Source organism: Ammodytes marinus (genome assembly GCF_949987685.1).
Source record: "Ammodytes marinus genome assembly, chromosome: 3".
NCBI lineage: Eukaryota > Metazoa > Chordata > Actinopteri > Uranoscopiformes > Ammodytidae > Ammodytes > Ammodytes marinus.
Genome location: NC_137232.1, coordinates 36,634,338 through 36,650,165, shown reverse-complemented (window position 1 = coordinate 36,650,165; position 15,828 = coordinate 36,634,338). Strand labels below are relative to the sequence as shown.

The window sequence follows — 15,828 nt, the reverse complement described above, 5'->3', positions numbered from 1 at the left end:
CGGAGACAATATGGTACGCACTCTATCCACTACACCACCGGAGCGCCCCAACTTTTTAGTGTTTTTTAAATCATATAATCACAATAAGTCCTTGGCCATCACAACGAGCCGCACAACAACGCTGGATAAGGTATGTTTGGTTAACAAAGCAAAGCCATAAACAACACTTTTAGTAAAAGTATAACGTATCCACCACAGCTGTCGTTTTTTTTAAGGTAATTTTTTGGCATTTTCAAGCTTTATTAGACAGTACAGAGTTGAAATGGGGAGACAGAGAGAGACAGAGAGAGAGAGAGAGAGAGAGAGAGAGAGAGAGAGGGGGGGGGATGACCTGCAGTAAAGGTCCACGGGCCGGATTTGAACCCGCGACCACTGCAACGAAGGCCGGAGACAATGTGGTACACGCTCTATCCTCTGCCAGTGCCCCATTGTTGTCGTTCTTATCCTTACAGTTAGTCATGATGTGGCTCTTTAGCCCATGGAAAGGCAAACACTTCTAAAGCTACTCAACCTGCCCCACAATGCATTGCGTCTTTTCAATAGACACAGAAGTTTTTTTTTTTTTTATTCTTTATTGCTTCTGTATACTTCAGTGTAAACGGTCCGACGAACCTCGCATACACAATGGATGGTTAAGTATACAGTATGTAGTATATACATGTTGAGTATGTAGGAGGGAGGACGTTAGTAGGGTTTTAGTATGAGTAGGACGTTAGTAGGGCTTTTAGTATGAGTAGGACGTTAGTAGGGCCTTTAGTATGAGTAGGACGTTAGTAGGGCTTTAGTATGAGTACGACATTAGTAGGGCTTTAGTATGAGTAGGACGTTAGTAGGGCTTTTAGTATGAGTAGAACGTAAGTAGGGCTTTAGTATGAGTAGGACGTTAGCAGGACTTTTAGTATGAGTAGGACGTTAGTAGGGCTTTAGTATGAGTAGGACGTTAGTAGGGCTTTTACAACACAGCCTAAGGGTTAGCTTGGAGGTAAACCTGTCTGTGTTTGTGTGTGTGTGTGTGTGTGTGTGTGTGTGTGTGTGTGTGTGTGTGTGTGTGTGTGTGTGTGTGTGTGTGGTAAATCCCTGTCAGCTGATCGATCATAAAGAGAGTCAACAGTCGACTCATTAAGAACTAATCACGGAGAAAATGAGTTTGGTTTCCCTGGAGACACAAACACACACCCACACACACACACACACATACAGACAGACACACACACTCACACACACACACACACACACACACACACACACTTAGAGGGAGCGCTTCCTGCCTGACTGACTCAATACTACATGCCTTTCTCTGAGCATATTAACACACACACATACACACACTCACACACACACACACACACACACACACACACACACACTCACACACACACACACACACACACACACACTCACACACACACACACACACACACACACACACTCACACACACACACACACACACACACACGCACACTCACACACTCACACACACACACTCACACACACACACACACACTCACACACACACGCACACACACACACACACACACACTCACACACACACACACACACACACTCACACACACACACACACACACACACACACACACACACTCACACACTCTCACACACACACACACACACACACACACACACACACACACACACACACACACACACACACACTCACACACACACACACGCTCCTATACAACCATCTTTAAAGGTGGAGTCAGCGATTGTTGTCAAAAGACTTTTTGCCAAAATCACTGAATATCTCCTCATGATCCACTACTGTGTGTGTGCACTGGGAAAAAAAAACAGTGTTAATACACAGCCTAGGCTCTGTAAACTGGCATGTTGCTAGTGACTGTCGGCCCTTTGTTTACATACCAGTTTACAGAGCCTAGGCTGTGTATTAACACTGGATTATTTTCCAGCCAACACACAGTACAGACAGGTAGTGGATCATGAGGAGATATTCACACAGTACAGACAGGTAGTGGATCATGAGGAGATATTCACACAGTACAGACAGGTAGTGGATCATGAGGAGATATTCACACAGTACAGACAGGTAGTGGATCATGAGGAGATATTCACACAGTACAGACGGGTAGTGGATCATGAGGAGATATTCACACAGTACAGACAGGTAGTGGATCATGAGGAGATATTCACTGATTTTGACAACAAGCGTTCTCCAGAATCACTGACTGCACCTTTAAAGATCTGTGAATGAACTGAACTAAATGAATGTGATGTATTGATGTCTTACTGTAAATTGATTGTATTTGTCTTTGTCGATGTGTGATGATGTTAATACGAGGCGGCAGTGTCGAAGTGGGTAGGGAGTTCGCCTCTGGTGTGCAGGGTCGGAGGTTCGATCCCCCGTCTCCCCGCCACATGTCGAAGTGTCCCTGGGCAAGACACTGAACCCCGAATTGCTCCCGATAGTTAGCTTAGTTAGCTTAGCATCCTAGTGCTAAGCCTACCCTGCGTGGTAGCTGCTGCTGCTATCGGTGTATGAATGTGTGTGTGACTGGGTGAATGTGTACAAAAACAATGTAAAGCGCTTTGGGTCTGTGATAAACGGATATATAGCGCTATACAAGTCCATTTACCAATACACAGCCTAGGCTCTGTAAACTGGCATGTTAATACACAGCCTAGGCTCTGTAACCTGGCATGTTAATACACAGCCTAGGCTCTGTAAACTGGCATGTTAATACACAGCCTAGGCTCTGTAAACTGGCATGTTAATACACAGCCTAGGCTCTGTAAACTGGCCACATGTTAATACACAGCCTAGGCTCTGTAAACTGGCATGTTGCTGTTGTTTATACACAGCCTAGGCTCTGTAAACTGGCATGTTAATACACAGCCTAGGCTCTGTAAACTGGCATGTTGCTAGTGACTGATTGTGTTTGTCACATTCGATGTGTGTTGATGCGTTCTCTCTCGTTCTGCGCTTGTATTTCTATATTTTTTTAATTGGACTAATTGGTTCCGAGCGATCTCCCATGAGCCTCGGCGGTTTCCTGTAAAACGCTGATAGATGGATATTCACTCAGCAGGAAGCTACTCGCTAATGGACGCTAATTTATGACATCACTAAGAGTGTGTGTGTGTATGCCTGCCTCCCTGTATACGTGCGTGCGTTTGTGTGCGCGCGTGCGTGTGTGTGAGTGATTGAGTGAGTGTGTGTGTGCCTGCCTGCTTGCCTCCCTGCCTGTGTGCGTGCGTGCGTGCATGTGTTTGTGTGTATCCGTGTTTCCTCTGTGTCTGTGTGTGTGTGTGTGTGTGTTTATTTCCTCTGTGTGTGCGTGCAAGCCTGCCTGCGTGTGTGTGTGTGTGTGTGTGTGTGTGTGTGTGTGTGTGTGTGTGTGTGTGTGTGTGTGTAGGGTGAGGCAGAAAGCTTACGTTGATAGACAGTAGCACACTATTTACACTGTGGAGTTAAAACATTTGGAAACATTTCACTGACTCTGTTTATCTCTCTGTGTTTCAGGGTGTTTAAGAAGGCCAGCCCTAATGGAAAGGTGAGGATGCTTCATTTTAAACTGTCTATTAAAGGTGCTCCAAGGAACTTTCAGTGTGTGTTAATTCTAGCGCCCCCCTTTGGACAAAAGCGGTAGTGTTTTTACTACAGCAGCTGTTGTTCCTGGGTGAGCGTATATACCCATGACAAAGGCATTAAGAAAAACTATATAAAAAATAGCATTCTTTGCACTGATGGTCTGGTTTTGCTGTTACATGTAATTTATGATCATCAGAGGAGAAAAATTAGACTGTTTCAGAAATATTAAAAAAGTTCCTTGTAGCAGCTTTAACTTGGCTCTCAGGCCGTATTTACGCTGCCTAGTCTTGAGCCCAAATCATATATCCGGCCATATTTTGACTGCCTGCTTATATCTACTTTCAAAAGGCTTGAAGGTGTTTTGTGTGAACAAAACAAGAGTCAACTGTCGACTCATTAAGAACTAATCACGGAGAAAATGAGTTTCCCTGGAGACACAAACACACACACACACACACACACACACACACACACACACACACACACACACACACACACACATGTTTGTGAACAAAACACCTTTTAAAAGCGACCCATATCCAGTACCGATATTTTATATATTTTTAGTTTTTTCATAAGGCTTTGTGAATTTTGTACATATCAGAGTATTAAATATAAATAATTTGAATCTGAATGTGGGCGACTGTGTCTCAGGTGGTAGAGCGGGTCGGCTGATGATCAAAGGGTTGGAGGTTCGATCCCCGCCCTGCCACTTGTGTCATAGTTGTTGTGTCCTTGGGCAAGACACTTCACCCACCTTGCCTCATGTGCATGTCGATAGTTAGCCTGCTGCTATCGGTGTATGAATGTGTGTGTGAATGGTAACGTGGGAAAGGAAAACAGGTCTCCCTTGCAAAAGAGTCTCCGGTCTCAATGGGATTTACCTGTAGAAATAAAGGTTAAAAAAAATAAAAAAAAATAAATGTGTATTATGATAATTAAGAGCCGTTGAATAAGTGGTGCAGGGGAATACATAAGCTTCGGCTTCCTCTCACTCCTTCTCGGACAAAGACACTACATCTATTTTATAAATATTGTTAATTATTGTCGTTTCGTGTGATGTGTATGATGTCTTACTTGCTTTTTATTTTTTGTTCGAAATAAAGAAGAAATAATTAAATGAACGAATGAATGAAATACCGTCAAGGTCAAGGTCACTTTTATTTACATAGCACCTTATAAGAACCTAAATTCACCAAAGTGCTTTACATAAAATACATAAATTAAAATACAACAGCACACATTAAAAAACACTTCAGCAATGACACAAAACAATTCATTACCGTAACTCACTGTAATTAAGCTTCCTCAGTCATTGTTATGCTGATTCTGATTGGTTGATGAGAAGAGCTGTCTTGTGATTGGTTGATATTCCCTCCTCCAGCTGACTGTGTATCTCGGGAGGAGAGACTTCGTGGACCAGGTGGATCTGGTGGAGGCTGTCGGTGAGATAACGTTTAATCATCATCACCTTTTATTATTAGACTCAAGGTGCATTTAAAAGACATACAGTACACACACACACACACACACACACACACACACACACACACACGTTCGTTTTTTTTTTATCGTTTTCACTTGTTCAAAAATCTTTATTCAGTTTGGTGAAATGTCCTCCTGCACTCTAACACATTATCTTTGGCTAGCTCGCACAACACACCTTAAACTTTCCTGTTCATCTAGTTTTATACGTAAATATTTGAAGTTATTTCGTCCAAATGAGAGACAAAAAAACGACCCAAAACGGACGTCCTTTTGGGGGTTTTTGTGCTCTTGGCTTTACGCCCCAAAGAAGTGCCAAAAAAATGTTGTAAAAAATACGCTCACGTGACAAGTAATAATAATAATAATGGATTGGATTTATATAGCGCTTTTCTAGTCACTCAAAGCTCTTTACAGGGTTCCAGGTTCCATTCATTCACACACAGTCATACCGGTGGCGGAAGCGTGGCTGCCATTCAGCGCCTACGGCCCCTCCGACCACCACCTAAAACATACAGCAGTCATACACATTCACACCAGGCAAGGTGGGTGAAGTGTCTTGCCCAAGGACACAACGACCATGACACAGGTGGCAGGGCGGGGATCGAACCTCCAACCCTTGGATCATTGGCCGACCCGCTCTACCACCTGAGACACAGTCGCCCCAAACAGTCTGCTTGTCTGTCTGTCTGTCTGTCTGTCTGTCTGTCTGTCCGTCCGTCTGTCTCTCTGTCTGTCTATTGTTCTGTCTGTCTCTCTGTCTGTCTGTCCGTCTGTCCGTCTGTCTGTCTGTCTGTCTGTCCGTCTGACTGTCTGTCTGTCTGTCTGTCTGTCTGTCTGTCTGTCCGTCTGACTGTCTGTCTGTCTGTCTGTCTGTCCGTCTGTCTGTCTGTCTGTCTGTCTATTGTTCTGTCTGTCTCTCTGTCCGTCTGTCCGTCTGTCTGTCTGTCTGTCTGTCTGTCTATTGTTCTGTCTGTCTGTCTGTCCGTCTGTCTGTCCGTCTGTCCGTCTGTCCGTCTGTCTGTCCGTCTGTCTGTCCGTCTGTCTGTCCGTCTGTCCGTCTGTCTGTCTGTCTGTCTGTCTGTCCGTCTGTCCGTCTGTCTGTCCGTCTGAAGAATAATTTAAATGTCTGTTTTCTTTTCCTTCCTACAGACGGAGTCATCTTGATCGACCCGGAGTATCTGAAGGAGAGGAAAGGTTAGTTAGAGTCAGGTACTTGTCTTTTCTCTCCCTCTCTCTCCCTCCCTCTCTCTCTCTCTCCCTCCCTCTCTCTATCTCCCTCTTCCTCTCTCTCTCTATCTCCCTCTCCCTCTCTCTCTCTGTTTCTCTCTCTCTCCTCTCTTTGTCTCTCTCTTTCTGTCTCTCTCTATCTTCCTCTCCCTCTCTCTCTCTCTCTGTTTCTCTCTCTCTCTCCTCTCTGTCTCTCTCTTTCTGTCTCTCTCTATCTCCCTCTCCCTCTCTTTCTCTCTCTCTCGCCTCTCTTTGTCTCTCTCTTTCTGTCTCTCTCTCTCTCTCTCCATCTTTCCCCCTCTCTTTCTTTCTCTACCTCCCTCTCTCTCTCTCTCTTTCTGTCTCTCTCTCTCTCTCTCCATCTTTCCCCCTCTCTTTCTTTCTCTACCTCCCTCTCTCTCTCTCTCTCTCTCTCTCCCTTTCTCCAAAAACATCCATTAAATCTCTTAAAAGTACGTCTGAAACATCGATTTACCAAAGATTCAGACCAAACACTGAATTCAGTTTGTTAAAGAGTCCACAGAAAATTCTGTCTTTTTTTTTTTTAAATATAATTTTTGGGCATTTTTTATGATTTACTATACAGAGAACGACCCGGGCTGGATTCTAACCCGGGTCTGCAGTGAAGAGGACTGAGACTCTATGGGGGGGGGGGGGGATGAGGGGAGGGGGGGAGTGGGGGGAGTGGGGGGTTTAAATAATGTTGATACACAGAGATATATATATTTTTTTGTCATTGTTATGCTTTATTGATAGTGTAGAGACAGAGTTGAAATGGGGCAGAGAGGGGAGTGACATGCAGAGAACGACCGCGGGCTGGAATCGAACCCGGGTCCGCTGCTGGCCGAGGCCCATGGGGGGGGGGGGGGGACGCCCTACCAACTGAGCTAAGGGCGCCCCCTTGTTGATATACAGCTCACTCCAAATGTTCAGTGTCTCTCGTTTGACTATTTAGAGGCATATGTTTGAGTAGAATGAACATTTTGGTTTTGCTCCATAAACTATCGACAATACATCAAACGGATTCCGTGCTCTACCAACTGAGCCACAGTCGGCAGTTGGTAGAGCGGGTCGGCCGATGATCGAAGAGTTGGAGGTTCGATCCCCGCCCTGCCACCTGTGTCATGGTTGTTGTGTCCTTGGGCAAGACACTTCACCCACCTTGCCTCGTGTGAATGTCGATAGTGAGCCTGCTGCTATCGGTGTATGAATGTGTGTGTGAATGGTAACGTGGGAAAGGAAAACAGGTCTCCCTTGAAAAAGAGTCTCCGGTCTCAATGGGATTTACCTGTAGAAATAAAGGTTAAAAAAAAATAAAAAATTAAGAGCATTTTTCAATAGGTAATGTAGAGACGAAGATTGACGAAAATTCCAGACTGGGCTCTTAATTTTTTCCAGAGCTGTATATAATTGTAAGTAATTTTTCCCTCTCCTCTCGTCCCCTTCAGTGTTCGTGACCCTGACGTGTGCGTTTCGATACGGCCGGGAGGATTTGGACGTCCTGGGTCTGACGTTCAGGAAGGATTTGTTTGTGGCGAACGTCCAGGCCTTTCCCCCGCTGCCCGACGAGAAGAAAAGCCTCACGAGACTCCAGGAACGACTCATCAAGAAGCTGGGAGAACACGCTCACCCCTTCACATTCGAGGTAATCTGCGGTCTCCGAAATTCTTGTATTTTTTTATTTATTTTTTTACTTATAATGGCCCTAATATCTGCGATCTTGGAAATTCCTGCATTGTAACTGTAACCCCAAATCCACTAAATCCTTCTGATGTAATGTGTAGACTTGGGTTGCGTTCCGAATCTCCTCCTCTTTCTTTTTTCTATTCTACATACTATATCCGACGATAAAAATAATCTAGTTAGGATGCAGTAGGCATACTATTGGGACATACTTTACTCTCTTATTTCATCATAACATTGCGCCTTGATCTTGCCTCTTGCTTTTATATCCGTCGCATCCCTGTTTGTTTTCATATGGAGGCTTCGTCGATGTGCACTGGATTGTGGGTCAGAATTGCCCAAATAGGATGCAGTTTTCAACACTAACAATCTTGGCCGCATGAAGTAGGACATCCGGGTACTTCTAACCATCCTAAATCTGGCCACAAGAAATCTTCTTTCTACATACTATATAGTAGAAAGTATGCCATTCGGAACGCAACCTTGGTTTCATGATAGTAAAGCATCTAAAAAGAGTTAGGCAGGTAAGTATTATTTATTAAAACCTTTATCTATAGGCTACAGGTAAATCCCATTGAGACCGAAGACTTTTTTACAAGGGAGACCTGTTTCCCATTCCCACGTTACCATTCACACACACATTCACACACCGATAGCAGGCTAACTATCTGGAGACATTTAGGGTTCAGTGTTTCTATTAATGGGCTATGCTCTGGTTCTTATGACACAATAAGTATTTTGAACCAATCACAGCAGTTCTCTTCCCAGACGTTCTATAAAAACAATAACTGTTTTTCTCACAAATCCCTCCCTGCACTCAAGTAAAATGTTCTGGTCGTGTGATTGGCTCGGGGGTTTGCACATCGATTCGCTACGGTCCATCGCCCTCTATAAGCACAACCAGATACCAGTGCAAAGTTTAAACTGTAGACTTTTTGGTTCTCTAACAGAATAAACTTAGTATTGATGTAATAGTTTTTATTTTAACAAGTTATCAGGGGTTAGCGCGAACGCAATCCCCCACAACATGAAACAAATCATTTTGCTTTGTGTGTTTCCAGATTCCTCTGAACCTGCCGTGTTCCGTCACCTTACAGCCGGGGCCCGAGGACACCGGGAAGGTGAAGTCTAAACATCGTTTATTTAAAGCTGTGAAAGAATTTTAAAGAAATAAACTTTTATTTTCTCACCTTTCTGTTTTCCCTCCATCTGAGCTGCTTAAAGGAATACTTCACCCATACGGAACCAGCGTTCTATCATTATAAAATCACTATTATAATATAATGAAGGAGGTTTTTCTTCCCTCAGTCTTCCCTCAGTCTTCCCTTGGCCCAGCTGTCCTGTTAATCCTAACCCTTACTGTGATGTCACAGTAAGGAAAATGTAGGGTTAGACAGTGAGACCATAAAACACTCTTTCTGCCTTTTCTCAGGCTAGGATGATCCGATTTCAATTTTTTTTGCACATTTATACTTCATAGGATCTCCGAGTTCAATACACCTTCATATTCCAACCAGTGAAGTAGGCCTTTAAGTTTTTTTCCCTTTTAACTTGTAATTTAAATTTTAAATTTTAATTATTTTTTTGCTTGTTTTAATTGTCTTTTTAATGCAATCAGTGTACGCAAAAAAAAAAATTCTGGCAATTTGTCTGCCTCTATTCTCCTTTGTTTTTATATTTTCTCTTTAACGCAATTTTTAATGTCTTATCCTGAGATATTGTATGTCCCTGTAAAGTACTTTGAATTACGCTATATAAATAAACTTGCCTTACCTTTAGTATTAGTCAATGTTTCACTGAATAGTATTGTATCATTGTCCGAAAACTGTTCTTCTTTTTCACCCACCTAAATGTATGTCTTTTTCTCATGTCTGTGCTTTCTTCTTGTCTTGTATTTTATTCATTCTTTTTTTCATTTCATTTATTTATTACGGCTCACGGCCATAGCACATGGCATGGAGCACACAATTCAACTGAAATCATTACAAAACAAAACAATGGTGCACGGCAAGGAAAAACAAAACAAAACAAAACAAAAACATCATTTAAACAATGGCAAAACATTTCTCAAAAAGGCACCTGTTTTAACAATAACCCCCTGGCCTACTTGCCCTCAAAAGCGAAATCAATTTGGTCATGGATGGAAAATAAACATAATAATTTGGCAGATACTTTTTTCTATAATACATTACATCCACATTTTTACACTCAAAAAGTACATGGTATTCGTCTCCAACACAATTAGCATCACAAAGGTTGCATATTCTTTGATTTCTTTCCAGCCCTTTGTATCTTCTAGCTGCTGCCATTTTGGCCAGGCCTTGCTCGGAAAAGAGGTCATTTGACCTCAAGCAATTTTGCCTGGTTAAATAAAGGTTAAATAAAATAAAAGTATTCAGGAAATAAACGTATATTTTCCTCCTCATCTGTGTTGTGTTCCTCAGGCCTGTGGCGTTGACTTCGAGGTGAAAGCTTTCTGCGCTGAGAATGTTGAAGAAAAAATTCACAAAAGGTAAAAGTGTGTTTGGAACAAAGAGATGAATAATGAACGACTTGGTTGTGTGAAGTTGAGACTGTGTTTCCCTCGCGTCAGCTTGCTTCACAGTTTGCAGTTGCACGCTTTTGTTATAAATATACGTATATATATGCAGTAACACACACACACACACACACACACACACACACACACACACACACACACACACACACACACACACACACACACACACACACACACACACACACACACACACACGCAGCCAAAATCTCTCCGAATTACTGAAGTTGAAAGACCTTCCTTCTTCATCCATGCTTCCAGCTATCATGACCGCTGGCTTTTCTTCAATGTTGCTCATTTCATTGCTATTTTTCTTCCAACTTTTATCATTTCCAATGATCATAATCGTTTGATTGCCCTGCCCTATATTTGTCCTCCATCTGTTTTATATATTTAAATATCATCTAGTTCCATGTAATGTTTTCTTAGCATTTCTATTTTTTCTTGTATCTTCTTGATTTTTTAATGGATCCATTTCAACACTGGACAAATTTAAATTTCGAATGTTGTGTTGGTTAATATCGTGTTGTCTGTCACAGGAACTCAGTGTGCTTGGTGATCCGTAAAGCCCCTATCTCACTGGGCTGCGACAGTGTGCGACAAGTTGGAGACACAAAATTGCGACAAAATGTGCAAATTAGCGACAATTTTCACTTGCAGTCTCACTGAGTTGGTTCCTCACGACACGTTTGCAAATGTCCTGCCCAACACTTGCCAGGAGGTCGCATTTATGTCTCGCGAACGTCTCACGACCGTCTCATTTTTGTCTCAAATCAGTCGCAATTTAGTTTCATATGTCGCCAACCCCTCGCAAAGTTGTCTGACATTGCTCGCACTTTCTGACTCGCGGAAACTAAATTGAGAAGGGTTTGCGATGCGTTTGAGACACATGCGACCACTCTGAGACTATTTTGAGACAGATTTGTCGCACACTTTTTTTGAACATGTTCAAAATTCATGCGACAGGACTGCGCGGCTCTGCGACTCATGCGAGGAAATTGAGACCTCTGCGAACGTTTGGAGACAGTTTAGAGACTCGTTTGCGAATGAAGTCTCCAACTTGTCGCAAACAGTCGCAGCCCAGTGAGATAGGGGCTTAAGGTTTCAGTGTGTTCATGTGGTGGTGGTGACGTTGGGACGAGGGAGGGGACTGCTCACTGCTAAAAGGACAAAATCACTTACTGAGCCTTTAATGTTGAAATGTTTTTTTTTTTTTTTTTTTGGCATTTCTTAAATTTATTTTTCTGCTTTATTGATAGTGTAGAGACAGAGTTGAAATGGGGCAGAGAGGGGAGTGACATGCAGAGAACGACCGCGGGCTGGAATCGAACCCGGGTCCGCTGCTGGCCGAGGCCCATGGGGGGGGACGCCCTTATGAACCGTCCAGAGCCCTTAGGTCGTCTGGGACAGGTTTACTTACAGTCCCTAGAGTTAGGACTAAACAAGGAGAAGCAGCTTTTAGCTTTTATGCACCAAATATCTGGAACAAACTCCCAAAAAACTTGAGGTCTGCTGCAACTCTCAGCTCTTTTAAATCGAGTCTGAAGACTTTTTTGTTTCCATTTTAACCTGTCATTTTTATTTTATTTGCTTCTTTTATTCGCCTTTAAATGTTTTATAATGTGTTTTATGTATTCTAATCTTGCCCCTGTAAAGCACTTTGAATGGCCTTGGGTCTGAATTGTGCTATATAAATAAACTTGCCTTGCCTTGCCTTGTCTGTCTAATAAAGCTTGTTGTTGTCACAGGAACTCGGTGCGCTTGGTGATTCGTAAGGTTCAGTACGCGCCGGAGAAACCTGGTCCTCAGCCGACAGCCGAGACCACGCGACAGTTTCTCATGTCAGACAAACCTCTGCACCTCGAGGCCTCGCTCGACAAGGAGGTAAACACACACACACGCACGCACACACACACACACACACACACACACACACACACACACACACACACACACACACACACACACACACATGCACACACACACACACACACACACACACATGCACACACACACACAATAAATTATTCTATTAAAAAAAAAAAATCTTGAACTTTTTTGTTGTTTTTATTATTATTATTTTTTATTATTTTTTATTAACTTTTTTTGATGAATTTTTTTCGTTTTTCTTAAAGAATAAATAAATAAATTATGTTTTCGTTTTTTTGTTCTTTCGTCTTTTATATTTTTTAAATTTTTATTTTTTATTTTTTTTTATTTAATGTTTTCGTTAAAACATTTTTTTTTTATGTTTTCGTTTTTTATTATTATTTTTTTTAAACTTCTTTAAAAAAAATTATTAAATTATTTTATTAAAAAAAAAATCTTGAACTTTTTTTTATTTCATTTTTTAAATTTTTCCTTAAAAAAAATCTTAAATTGAATGTTTTCGTCTTTTATATATTTTTGAAATCTTTTCCTCCTGTCTCCTCTTTTAAAAAGCATTATATTCTTTTATTGCCAACGTATTATCTAATATGTCAACACCTACAAGAGTTTAAGCTTTAAATGTCTTTATTTCATACAGTAGAACTTGGTAAACATTGACATTTATTGCAGTTTTGGGACGTTGGTTAATAAACGATGCTCTGGTTTTAGAGGGAGTTTTTTTTTAGGAGGACATAGATTTCAATGGCTGAAGTTTGAATGAGGTAAAACACCTGGATCAATACACACAGATCAGGCCCATCCGAAGGCCCATTATTCGTACATATTTCCCATTGGCCCAACAATGGTCCGTTTTCGGGGGTTTTACACAGTCAACATAAGGCGCATTGTGTAATGTGAGAGGGATGTAGTTAGACCATAGATAGTAAATAATATGGATGTAGCATCCGGGCTGACCTCAGTTCTTCACACGGCATCCAATAATCCTGGTTTGTGCGCGTCGCCATCTTGTGAGATTTTTACTCCGCCTCACTCCTCTTGCCGAAAAGGGGAATCGACGTCACGTCGGGGAGAGGGAGATAGCTGACGTATACCTCCGAGGCAAAGTGAGGGACAACAGGCGGAGAGCTGTCACTCGAGATCGCGCCAATACATTTTAACCTCCAAAAGAATAAAAACTAGCGTGGGCCAAAAAAATTCACCCCCCTCAGTGTTGTCATGGAGATATGACCTAAACATACAGACTAAAATGGTTTTGTGGCCCAGGCTGTAAATAGGTTTAATAAGACTTTGAAAACGGCCTGTCTAACAAGTGAGTCAAAGAAAAACTGCTCGGTCTTGGCGCCATCCCCAGTGGCACTTCCTGGTTACTACAGTTGTAGATCACTTCCTTATTGGATGCTGGTAAAAAATCACTGAGATTGGGGCTTGATAGGAAGGCAGGGACTGTCACATCTGGGCTTGAGTTGGACTTGTATTTCTGTTCTCAATATTAAAGGTAAAAACGTCCTTGGAGTGATAAAAGCTAAAATGGAGTTTGTCTAATGTCTCTCAGATCTATTACCACGGAGAGCCGATCAGCGTGAACGTTCACGTCACAAACAACACCAACAAGACTGTGAAGAAGATGAAGATCTCAGGTACCTGTCCTTTAACCAATCCTTTCTCTCTCTCTCTATCTCTCTTTCTTTCTCTCTCTGTTTCTCTCTCTCTGCTCTCTTTGTCTCTCTCTTTGTGTCTCTCTCCCTCTGTCTCTATCTCTCTCTCCCTCTCTCTCTCCTCTCTCCCTCTGTCTCTGTCTCTCCCTCTGTCTGTCTCTCTCTCTGTCTCTCTTTCTCTGTCTATCTCCCTCTCCCTCTCTCTCTCTCTTTCTTTCTCTCTCTCTCTCCTCTCTTTGTCTCTCTCTTTCTGTCTCTCTCTCTCTCTCTCCATCTTTCCCCCTCTCTTTCTTTCTCTACCTCCCTATCTCTCTCTCTCTCTCTCTCTTTGTCTGTCTGTCTCTCTCTCTCTCTCTCCCCCTCTCACTCTCGTTTTTTCCTCTCTCTCTCTCTCTCTCCCTCTCTATCTCCCTCTGTCTCTCTCTCTTTTTCTCTGTCTCTCTCTCTCACTCCCTCTCTCTCTCTCTTTCTGTTTCTCTCTCTCTCCATCTTTCCCCCTCTCTCTGTCTGTCTGAGATGGCGGACAGACAGACAGACAGACAGACAGACAGACAGACAGACAGACAAATAGATAGATAGATAGATAGATAGATAGATAGATAGATAGATAGATAGATAGATAGATATATAGATAGATAGATAGATAGATAGATAGATAGATAGATAGATAGATAGATAGATAGATAGACGGACGGACGGACGGACGGACGGACGGACGGACGGACGGACGGACGGACGGACGGACAGACAGACACACACACACTTCATGTGGCCGACTTTAGTCACTCCCAGATCCTACAGACAGACAGACAGACAGACAGACAGACAGACAGACAGACAGACAGACAGACAGACAGACAGACAGACCGACCGACCGACCGACAGACCGACAGACAGACAGACAGAGAGATAGATAGACAGACAGACAGACAGACAGACCGACAGACCGACAGACAGACAGAGAGATAGACAGACAGACAGACAGACAGACAGACAGACAGACAGACAGACAGACACTTTGGCCTCTCTTTACCTGTGTGGATGTGTGGTTATTGATCAGTGATTTGTGCTTCCTCAGTGCGACAGTACGCAGACATCTGTCTCTTCAACACGGCGCAGTACAAATGTCCGGTCGCAACAGAGGAGTCAGAGTGAGTTTTGTTCAACAAATATACTTTTCTTAATTGTTTCGGAGCATTTTAAACCTGCAGTGTGTAGAATTTTGGGTTTTATTGCCTAGCAGACTTTGTAGAAAGTAATTATAATATCCATAAGTACATTTCATTTAGTGCATAAAAGCTGAAATTTTCTTTTTTAAATTTTTTTTTCCCCTTAGAAAGGGTCTCTTATATGTCCATATTTCTGCATATGTTGGACCAAGGCCTAGTGCCGCCATCTTGAAAGTGTCATAGTTGGAATGTCATCAGGTGCATTGTTTAAAATTTAGAATTGTTCTTGTCCTTGAAGGCCACTGTAGCTTCTGTTATTATTCTAAAGGGTTGGGGTTACCCAGGGAGCGTTGCATTCTAGAACTTTGTAGAACTTTCTTGATGATGTTATATTACACACTGCACCTTTAAGTGAAGGCAACATTCATATTGAGGTGGGCAAAACCTACCTTTGGTTCCCACAGAAAAAAATCTTAATGTATAGATCTGATTTGTACGATAATATAATCTTTATAAAGTGCCTTTCATGAAACCCAAATACGAAATGCGAACAGATTAAGTTACTTTATTAGTCAATTGTTGGTTAAATT

The 15,828-nt window shown here is 42.3% G+C and overlaps 1 protein-coding gene across 1 annotated transcript in view; it reads left to right on the top strand.

Annotated features, from left to right (window-relative positions):
* arrb1 (arrestin, beta 1) overlaps positions 1–15,828 on the top strand; it is a gene marked incomplete at both ends in the record, with an annotated part of 34,285 nt that overhangs the window by 6,656 nt on the left and 11,801 nt on the right. The window contains 9 exons of the mRNA XM_080024914.1: positions 3,501–3,531; positions 4,954–5,014; positions 6,207–6,251; positions 7,733–7,929; positions 9,029–9,088; positions 10,412–10,479; positions 12,273–12,408; positions 13,967–14,051; positions 15,148–15,220. Coding sequence (XP_079881040.1) covers positions 3,501–3,531; positions 4,954–5,014; positions 6,207–6,251; positions 7,733–7,929; positions 9,029–9,088; positions 10,412–10,479; positions 12,273–12,408; positions 13,967–14,051; positions 15,148–15,220 — 756 coding nt within the window. The remainder of the gene's footprint in view (positions 1–3,500; positions 3,532–4,953; positions 5,015–6,206; positions 6,252–7,732; positions 7,930–9,028; positions 9,089–10,411; positions 10,480–12,272; positions 12,409–13,966; positions 14,052–15,147; positions 15,221–15,828) is intronic.